The sequence below is a fragment of the Lithobates pipiens genome, unplaced genomic scaffold (genome assembly GCF_037356315.1).
Source record: "Lithobates pipiens isolate NorthernLeopardFrog02 unplaced genomic scaffold, aLitPip1_a1.2 Scaffold_13, whole genome shotgun sequence".
In the NCBI taxonomy this organism is placed as follows: Eukaryota; Metazoa; Chordata; class Amphibia; order Anura; family Ranidae; genus Lithobates; species Lithobates pipiens.
In genome coordinates, this window is record NW_027507718.1 from 12,101,390 (window position 1) to 12,112,627 (window position 11,238).

Here is an 11,238-nt window from a genome sequence, read left to right on the forward strand (position 1 = left end):
TCTTTCACTCATGGTTAGTGTTTGGCTGAAGCCATTTATTATCAATCAACGATGTTTACTCTCTTTAACTCATAATGAAAACAGAAACTACCCAAATGACCCTGATCAAAAGTTTACATACCCTGGTGATTTCGACTGGATAACACACACACAAGTTTACACAATGGGGTTTGAATGGCTAATAAAGGTAACCATCCTAGCCTGTGATCTGTTTGCTTGTAATTGGTGTGTGTGTATAAAAGGTCAATGAGTTTCTGTACTCCTGACAGACTTGCATCTTTATCCAGTGCTGCACTGACGTTTCTGGATTCTGAGTCATTGGGAAAGCAAAAGAATTGTCAAAGGATCTGCAGGAAAAGGTAGTGGAACTGTATAAAACAGGAACGAGATATAAAAAGATATCCAAGGAATTGAGAATGCCAATCAGCAGTGTTCAAAATAATCAAGAAGTGGAAAATGAGGGGTTAGGTTGAAACCAAACCATGGTCAGGTAGACCAACTAAAATTTCAGCCACAACTGCAGGAAAATTGTTCGGGATGCAAAGAAAAACCCACAAATAACTTCAGGTGAAATACAGGACTCTCTGAAAACATGTGGTGTGGCTTTTTCAAGATGCACAATAAGGAGTCACTTGAAGAAAGGTGGGCTGCATGGTCGAGTCACCAGAGTTAAGCCATTACTACACAAATACCATAAAGTATCCCACTTACAATAAGCCAAACAGCACAAAGACAAGCCTCAAACCTTCTAGCAAGATCTACCATTGTACGTTGAAAGCGTACATTTCTTGGTGTGAGTTGATTGGCACTAATCCTCGCTCCTTGTCTGTGGTTCGGATCTTGGCCTTTTTTCAACAGGGCCTTTAGCAGAAGTTGGCCTTGTGTACCAACAAGTGCTAGGTGTCTGCTTTAGCAATCTTCTTTTAGTGACCCCTAGCCATGCACGCTTTAGTTCGTAGCTTCATTCAGGGATTGCGACATGTGGCTCCGCCTGTACGGTCTCTTTTGGGTTTTAAACTTAGTGCTCTCGGTTCTCCAGAAACCTCCAAATGAGAATATTCGGGAGATTTCATTGCCTACATTGTCCAAGATGGTGGCATTTTTGTGGCTATTACATCGGCCTGTAGAGTGTTGGTGCATTGTCCTGTCGTACTCCCCATTTGGTGGTCCACAGAGATAAGGTGGTTCTTCGTCCCTGTCCATCGTTCCTACCTAAAGTTGTCTCAGACTTCCATTTGAATGAGGACATTGTGTTGACTTCCTTAATGTCCCAAGCAAGCTTGTCCCAAGGAATTTGCTTTGCATGCCTTGGATGTGGTTCGAGCAATTCAGGTGTATCTGGCAGCCATGGACTATTTTCGGAGGTCAGACTCGCTTTTTATGGTTACACAAGGACCAAGGAAAGGACTGGCTGCTTCTCTGGCTACCATCACCAGATAGATCAGACAGATGGTGACTCAGGCCTATTGTATTAAAGGTCGGGTTCCTCCTTTCCCTGTCACGGCACATTCTACTTGGGCGCTTAGTACTTCTTGGGCCATTTGTCATCAAGCATCAGTATAATAGATTTGCAAGTTGACCACTTGGTTGTCGGTGCCTACTTTCACCAAATTCTACAAAGTAGATATTTTGGCACCTGCTTATGCTTATTTTGGCTTCAAAGGTTTGCAGGCTGCTGTTTAAGAGGGGCTGTTCCCTCTTGAGGGGTGTTTTTCTTTCATTTGTTTTTTTCAGATGGGGCTCCTTGGTCCTGGTTAGAGCTCTTGTGTTTAGCCTTGGGTTATTTTCCCCACCCCTCATTTTCCTTTTGGCACTGCTTTTGGACGTCCCTATAGTCCGGATTAATGGCATGCTGTGTCCCTTGATGAACTAGAGAGAAAATAGTTTGTTTTGTGCTCACCGTAAAATTTCTCTGAGTTCGGACACAGCACCCGCCCCTATAAGGAGTTTTAATACTTCTAATACTGCTTGCAACTAAACTGAATGAGGATGGTCCATGGGCGTAGCCAAGTTTTTTTTTTTTTTGCCTAGTCCTACTCCTGCATAAGGTGATATAACCCTATACTAAGGATTAATGGAGTGCTGGGTCCGCCAAACTCTGAGAAATGGACACAAATCCTAATTATTATTATTATTTTTTTTTTACAGAAAGCAAATGAGCCTTATAAAAACCTTTTTGCTAGCATCATACACCTGCTGGCTGCAAATATTAAACATGAAATACAATCCCAACCCCCCAAATTATCACTACATGTAAAAAGTTAATCTTTACAGTGCTCAAATCTCTCAACCACTCCTACTCCAACAACTGATAGACCAAGCGATCAACATGAGCAACTTATCTTCCCAGTCACTACTCTCGAAATCCAACAGGCCATCAAATGCTCAGATAACCATAAAACCCCTGGAAGAGAGGTGGCTATCCGGCTGATTTTTACAAGCTCTTATCCACAGAGATATCCTTAGTACTTACCATCCTCATTCTTGACAACCCACTATCCATAGTTTAATGAGGCATACACAATCCTAATTTTAAAATCTGTGAAAAATCTGTGAAAAATCCCAAATTCTTTGATTCTTACCGTCTCATATCATTATTTAATACAGACTATAATTAGCTTTAATGCCGAGAAGGCTTTTCACAAAATTGGCTGTTCACTCCTGAATCACATTCTTTCTACTAAGGATATTGGTCATGTCTTTTCTTCCTTTATACAATATATTTATCACAACCCTCACACCAAGCTTATTATCAAAAACCAAGTTTCTTCTCCAATATCAGCGTACTGAGGCACCAGGCAAGAATGCCCAATTTCTCCCGTTTTTTTCCACCTCACACCAGACCCCCTCCTTTGCCTTGTAGAATCCAAAACTACTTTCCAAGGTATGGTCAAAGGCTATACAACTATTAGTCACTGATTTTACAGATGACCTGCTCCTATACCTTTTCCACCCAGAATGTTCCCTTCCCAGTAAAATGTCTCTCATTAAATCTGTTGGTCTAATCTCCAGTTACTCTATCAACTTTCATTAATTAATGCACTCTTTTTAACTACAGTAACCATCACAAGTCCCCTTGAAGCAATCTCTACCCTTATTATTTTATTGAAAGAAAAAATAATTCTTAATCCAAATCTTATATCCATTAACCCCATAATCTATACAAAATTAACAACCCTCCTTTGCTTCACTCCATAAAAGCATTCCTCGCTGCTTGGACACACTTCAATATCTCGCCAGAATAAACTTGATAAAAATTGTAGCCTTAAAATAAAATATATTTTGCGCTTTAACAGCTGAGGCCTCCCCTCTTTCCAATATTTTGGAAATGAAATACTTGTAGTCCGGAGTGTAATAAAGAAAATCTGTGCAAAAACATTACATTCTCAGTACAATCGTTGAGACTGCGCGGTGAGAAAAAAAAAAAAACTGATGTGACATTACAGAAGGCAGCTTTTAAAACATAAATGTATGTTGTAACTGTGTACCTTTTCATAATCAAAACTTGTGACATTATGGTTGGGGCTTGGGTGTTTCCAAATTTTTAAATTTTTAAAGGTTTGGATGGACATATGTATGTAATGGCAAATGATGTAATCTTTGGTGATGCTCAAGATAAATTGAAATGTATCTGAAGGCACCTGAAAAGTACCGTATTTATCGGCGTATAACACGCGCCGGCGTATAACACGCACCCCAAGTTTAGGAGGGAATTATAAGGAAAAAAACTTTTAGGAGGGAAATTTAAGGAAACAAAAATTACATTTAAATGCCCATCAATGCAGCCTTATCAGTATCCATCTGAAGCCTTGTCAGTGTCATTTGCAGCCTTGTCCTGCAGCCTGTCCATTATTGCAGCCTTGTCATGCAGCCTGTCCATCATTGTAGCCTTGTCATGCAGCCTGTCCATCATTGCAGCCTTGTTCTGCAGCCTGTCCGTCATTGCAGCCTTGTTCTGCAGCCTGTCCGTCATTGCAGCCTTGTTCTGCAGCCTGTCCATCATTGCAGCCTTGTCCTGCAGCCTGTCCATCATTGCAGCCTTGTCATGCAGCCTGTCCATCATTGTAGCCTTGTCATGCAGCCTGTCCATCATTGTAGCCTTGTCATGCAGCCTGTCCTTTATTGCAGCCTTGTCCTGCAGCCTGTCCATCATTGCAGCCTTGTCCTGCAGCCTGTCCATCATTGCAGCCTTGTCATGCAGCCTGTTCATCATTGTAGCCTTGTCATGCAGCCTGTCCATCATTGCAGCCTTGTCCTGCAACCTGTCCATCATTGCAGCCTTGTCCTGCAGCCTGTCCATCATTGCAGCCTTGTGCATCGATGTCCCCTTGTGTCCTTTGTATCTCAGCGGTGCCCAGTAGTTCTTCAGCTCTTCTCGCAGCTTGTGGCCACCTTCGGCTCTTCTCGCGGCTTTCGGACGCTTCGGTCGTTCTCGGCAGCTTTCCGAGAATGGCCGAAGGCGGCCGAACACGGCAGAAAGCTGCGAGAAGAGCCGAAGGCGGCTGAAAGTCACAAGAAGAGCCGAAGGCGGCTGAAAGCCGCCCAGAGGCTCAAAATCGCTCAGATATCGCAGGGGATTTTAAGGGGAGAAAAGTGCGTATTATACGCCGATAAATACGGTAATTGTAATATAGAGGTAAAAAAATTATTATTTAATCAACACGGTTATAGAGCACACACTTTTGTTTTGTCAGTTAGAATGATTTGTTTCCAAAATGCATCTCATAATTTCATTACCTTTTTTTTTCCAAAGAGACAGGTTAAATGACATGTAAAATTATCAGGATTGCTCCCATTTATGTATAAAACACCCTGCTTTTACCACTAAAATGACCTGCTATTTATATACTTGTAAACGTAGCAAACTGTTATGTGCAGGAATGCTGGTCACCCAACACTTGTAATTTGGCTCAACAGCGTGTACCAATTTCCAGATCAACAGTGAGACATTATTGGGTGGTTGCGCTGGATCTCTAGAGGTTCTTTTTAAACAGCAAAATTACATATTTTCTGTGAATTCTGTCAACTTCATGTTTATAGGGGTTACAGTTTTCAACTTTCCTTTTTCTAGGATCTCAGAGTAAGGCTTTTAACATTTTCCAATATTTTTTTTAAACTTTTTCCAGCCCCACCACTTACGTATTGGAAGACGACGAGCCACGCTTTCTGGAGGAAGTGGATTATAGTGCAGAAAGCAATGATGAAGGTGATCCTGATCTACCAGACACTGTTGTGGACTTTGAAACCTCTGCAGTGGATGATGAAAGCTTTTCAGATCCTGAAGCTACACGAACTTACTCAGAAACAACACATAACCAGAAAGTGTGTTAACATCACATGGGATTGGCAGGAAATGTTTTGGCAGGCAGGGATCAACCATGACTAGGTGTAGTTCAAGCCAATGAAAAGAATAAAGGTGTTGCTGGCTTGAGCAAACATTCTGTTGAGTTTTTTTTGGATTGTGCTGTTTCCACTTTGGGCATATAAACGTAACTTCATTTGTTTTCCTGTCTATATTGCATGGCTTTTATGGCAGACTTGCTGCAAATAAATTCTTAAACTTTGATGGCATACAGGTGGCTGACATGTCTGAAAAGCCATTCTGTATTGTCTATTGCACAATATTGTATAATATTTCTTGCTATAAAACCATACCGTATGTCTGTGTGTAATTTATTCGTATTTGCACTGTTCAGGTTGTAAAACTTGGAAACTTTGGTTAAAGTCTCAGTATAAACATTTATTGTATTAACTCCAGCTCATTAACTACACGTCTTTATATCTGGACTTGTTTGTGTTTGTAATCTGTTTTTATTGAGACAGTGTGTCTGGCTTTTTTTCTAAATGTTTTTTCTTTTTTTTCTTTTTTTTTTTTACTTGAAATTTGTCAAATCTTAAAAGACTTAAATGGCATATTTAAAAAACAGTGAATGTGATTTTCACCAAACAATCACTGGTGGTGAATCAATCACTGTTATTTCAAACATATGCATCCGGAAAATATCACTTGCAATGAATGTTTGGTGACTGTCAGGGTCACTGCTTTACAAATGTGCCCCAAAGTGTTTTTTGTTCATTTTGGTCACTCTTTTCACATAAGTAGATGTAACACCATACAGTCTGTTTGCTTACTATATTGTAAGTTTGACTTTGAGAAGTTCTTTTAAGTTCTATTGTTAAATTCATTTAAAGGTTTTATTACTTGATCTAACCCAATTACAACAAGTTGTTGCTATAGAGAAAATCCAAAAATCCTAATGTCATCAAATTAGAATCTTCAGTTATGGGTTGCTGGTCCATCAGTTTGTCTATATCCAATTATGCATCCCCATAGTGTCCTTGTTTTTACAGGATGCAAGTTACTTATACATTTTTGTTTATCTTATGTTGGCATTAATGAAAAAAAATTTTTTCTTTACTGACCTTTCTGTCTTTAGCCAAAAGTGAAAAATCACAGTGACTTAGCAGTTAACTTTTTTGATGTACCATAAAATTGTAAATACAATCGCCTTTCATCAGTTTACATTAATGGTACTGATATAGAAAATATGTAAGTTCATTATGATGTTTTGAGTGAAGGGTATGAAGCAAAGCTGATATGTAACATAATGCACATTGTTAATATCCAGCTTCTTGCATATTTGGTATCAATTCATTCACTTCCCTCTGTGTTAGATATCTGCTGTCCACTAGCAAAGATCTAGCGCAAAAGAGAACTGAAGCCAGATAGTTTTGTACTGGGTGTTTAGAACAGTGAAATGGAAACACAAAATAATATTAGTACATTGGATACACTTTACTCAATTCAGAGCAATAAATGGACTATTAGCCCTTGTACATACGGTTGGATATTCCGATGGACAATGTCCGATAGGACCGTGTTGTCGGATAATCCGACCGTGTGTGGGCTCCATCGGACTGTTTCCGTCGGAGTATCCGACGGACCAAGTTTTCCAGCTGGGCTATAAAATTTTCCGACAACATGATCCGATCGGACTTTGTCCGATTGTGTGTAGAGAATTCCGATTGGACAAAGTGCCACGCATGCTCAGATCAAATTCCTAGACCAAAGCTATTGGCTACTAGCCTGAACGTAGTCCCATCGTAACAAAATTACGTTATCTAAACAATTGGATTTTCCGACAACTTTGTCCGACCGTGTGTATGCAACAGTTTCGGACAAAATCTGTCAGACAAAATCCAACGGATTTGGTTGTCAGAATGTCCGACTGTGTGTACAAGGGCTTACAGTTCCCACTTTCATATCCAATGTTTGGTAGACTTACCATAAAAATAGAATGTTTCTTATCTGGTATAAAATACCAGATTTCAACAAAAGGTACAGTAGTTCTGAAATCAGGAAACTTGATGAGCTGTCTGATCATGGGACCTCTCTTCATTAATACATGAAAGTGCCTCAAACAAATGAAAGTTGTTAAAAGTAACTGTGTTTACACTAACATTTTTATGATGCTGGAAATAAGGCACAATTGGGTGGACAATAACACCTGTACAATCACAGAATTCAACTGCACTCTTAACCACTTGCCCTCCAGAAGGTTTACCCCCTTCATGACCAGGCCATTTTTTTTTTGCGATATGGCACTGCGTTAATTTAACTGACAGTTGTGCGGTCCTGCAGCGCTGTACCCAAATAATCATTTTTTCCCACAAATAAAGCTTTTTGGTGGTATTTGATCACCCCTGCGGTTTTTATTTTTTGCACTATAAACAAAAAGAGACAGACAATTTAAAAAAAAACATTATTTTCTGCTTTAAAACATATTCAATTTCCTCATCAATTTAGGTCAATATGTATTCTGCTACATGTTTTTGGTAAAAATCCCAATAATGTTTGGTTTGTGCAAAAGTTATCGCACCTACAAACTATGGGATATTTTTATGGAATTTTTATACATTTTTTTGCTAGTAATGGCGGCGATCAGCGACTTATAGTGGGACTGCGACATTGTGGTGGACAAATGTTAAAAAAGAATGCGCTGTCACTGTATTAATGACATTGGCAGGGAAGGGGTTAACGTTAGAGGTGCTCAAAGGGTTAAGTGTGTGTTCCTAGGGAGTGCTTTCTAACAGTGTGGGGGGGTGCTTTAACCGTGAGAAGACAGAGATCCGTGTTCCTGCTTAGCAGAAACACAGCATCTATGTCATCCCTACTACAGAACGGCGATCTGCCTAGTTTACATAGGAAGACCACTGTTCTGCCTCTGTCGGAAACCATCAGCGGGTCCCAGCGGACCTTGGGTATGGCACCTTATGGAGCCCTCTGTCAAAAAGCAGCTGTAATTTAGAAGGTTACAGTACATTACATAATAATTTTTTTATTAAAATTAGGTCAGTTTAACTGTTCAGGCTATAGTTTTGTTAAGAGTAATCATCCATAACAGCCAATATTATTATTTTGGTTATGAAGAAATCTATTGTATATTATGTACATTTTGTAGTAGTTTTAGAGAAAGTAAAATTGACTATTCTACAGGGCCTTTAGGAGACACATTAAGACATGCTTGTAAAGTCTAGTACACACTGCTAATTCTTTTTTTTCCGTTCAACCCAGCGGGCTGAATTAAAGAAACTGACAGCTCGGAGCCACTGTACTAACAATCCAATGTTAGTACAGGTAACTCCCCTGCTGTTCTATTGTGTTCTGACAGGGGGGTGCCCCCCCGCCAGAACACTCCAGTCAGTGCTCTCGGCCACTGGCTGAGAGCACTGATCGGGAGCCGATTGGGAGACCATTTGTGGCCATGAGCCTTTGACAAAAGCCAGCCGAGCAGCCGCCTTCTTTTAGACCGGCTGCCATACACAAGGGCCGACATTTGGCCTGTGTGTACTAGGCTTAAGGGTAGGAACTCAAATTTCAGGACTGAGATGCAAAAAATATCCTCCAAATCAACAGATTTTTTCCATTTTTATTCATTGTACGATGCAAACATTTTGCTTTAATCACCTGCATACCAACCTACTTAGATTTCATATAGCAACAACTTGTTTTTAAGTATACCTTATACTGTAGATATGCTGCGTAGTGGTCTATTATATATCACATATTAACACACAAGGTGAGCTGACTGCTTTTGGACCTAAACTGTATGTACATATAAAGCTGTTTTCCTGATGGACACAAGCGGATTCAGTATCTCCCCTCCAATGGTGCAAGCTTTTAATATATAGTATAAGAAGACTTTATCCTGAGCAATGATGTCACCCATATATTTATACAGGGAACAGACAAATAACATTGCCATCAATTAGAACATGATAAGACTGCTGTATACTAAAGCTAGAACCCATGGGGATCTCCAGCAGTGTTTTGAAGCTGAAAGACTTCCTCTTTAATAATCTATAGTGTATTGGTGCTTGGAGATTTGTAAAATGCATTACTGTATTATTCCCAGCAGCTGATAAAATTCTGCTAAGTAAGAACTCTGAATCATACATGTAGTTATATTGGTGTTGGAGGAGTAAAAACAATGAAGCTTGTGGCCATGAACTATTCAATCTAACATTTTTCAGATTACAGTAGAGTAAATTGTGCCCATATGTGTTTATCATTACTATGACTACAAGTTTTGTGTGCCGTTATCAAGGAGTTGTAGGTTCTCTAGAAAGATTTAAATTCCTTTCCTTAATCGCATCTTATACACTCTGAAATTATTTGTAGTAACATGAGATTTGTCTTCATTATTTATCACTGATCTGGAAATGGAAACTGGAATTAAAGGGAATATTGGTACTGTTTTTCGTTTTGCTGTTTTGATGTGTTATTCTGACAAACGGATAGCATTTTACTGTATGCTCTTCATGTTTTATCAAGAACTGCCATGGAGAATGACATTTATAAAAAAAAAAATAATTGGGCCGCAGCAAGCCATACTTCTGGAACAGTTGAGGGAGTGATGGTTTTTGGCAATCACATTTGTCTTTGGTTTGTTTTAATGCAGAGGTAAGGGTGCTTTAAGCACAGAAATGCCCAAAACTTTTGGTGAGGCAAAAGTAAGTATGGTGTTGAAGGGATTAGGAATTAAAGTATAGCTAAAGGCATTCTGTTAGTTTTGGATAGAGAGGAATGGGATTAGAACACTTGCCATGTTTGTATTGCTGTCTGTGCCCCCATTAGGGATATTCACCCACTCTGTCTTATATACCATTATCACCGAAAGTGAATAAAAGTCCCACATTTTGTGACAGTACAGTACCGCCGTTAGTTCTCCTGCTTCTGGAGCAAAGAGAGGATCCGGTCACTGGAAATGCCGTTTCCACCACTAGGAGGTGTTCACAATAAGCAGGCAGTGATGTGGACACCTGAAGGACCCCAGAAAGTAAACAGAAGAGAGGATTGTTATTAGGAGGGGTGGAAGGAGGTTTGTGAATATCCTGCATTTCAACTTGGCCTAAGCAGCAGGGTAAGGCTAGGGGCAGGTGTGTGGAAACTAATTTTACTTTTGCGCATGCACAATGCACATGCTTCCCTAGGCAGAATGAGTACTCTACACCTTTAAAATCAATTGGTGTATCTACTATTTAAATCTAAACAAAAAAGTATATCAGCTGTATTCAAATAAGTTTACATCTATGTTCTATTATATGATTTATGATCCCTGAAGCAGTACTAACAAACCAGTCAGTTTGTCATGTCTCCTCAAATAAAGTTCATTTCATGGTGTACTGGCTTATTTGTACATATGAACCAGAAAGGCAGCCTTTCAAACAGCACTGGAGAACTCCTACAACCTGCTGGTTACTCATACAAAATCTTGGTAAGTGTGGCAGTGGACTTCATACAAAATCTTGGTAAGTGTGGCAGTGGACTTCATGCAAAATCTTGGTAAGTGTAGCAGTGGACTTCATGCAAAATCTTGGTAAGAGTGGCAATGGACTTAATGCTAGTTAACCCAGAGTGGAAGATAGAACTTAAAACAGTTGGCTGATATAGAATCTATATCCATTATTAAAGTGTTAACAAACCTATTGCACCTTGAAGGGGGCTCTCAGGGCAGGACATTCGTTAAAATCTCACAGCTTTGCATTAAATATTCACTGCTTAGATTTCAGTCACTCCTTTTTTTTTTTTTTTTTTTTATCATAAGCAATGACAGTACTGCTACTTTGGCTTGCAAATATGCACTTACTACTTGTTATTCATAGCAAGAGACCAGCTTATGATGGTTTAAACAATTTTTTATTTTAGTTTTGAATTAGCGTCAAATACACTAAGCC

At 39.5% G+C, this 11,238-nt stretch overlaps 1 protein-coding gene across 3 annotated transcripts in view; it reads left to right on the forward strand.

Annotated features, from left to right (window-relative positions):
* The window catches only part of AGTPBP1 (ATP/GTP binding carboxypeptidase 1), a 257,622-nt gene extending 247,863 nt beyond the window's left edge, over positions 1–9,759 (forward strand). For all 3 annotated transcript variants that reach the window (XM_077474842.1, XM_077474844.1, XM_077474843.1), the window contains one exon: positions 5,127–9,759. In XM_077474842.1, coding sequence (XP_077330968.1) covers positions 5,127–5,331 — 205 coding nt within the window. In that variant the 3' untranslated portion in view covers positions 5,332–9,759. The remainder of the gene's footprint in view (positions 1–5,126) is intronic.
* The last annotated feature ends 1,479 nt before the right edge of the window (positions 9,760–11,238 follow it).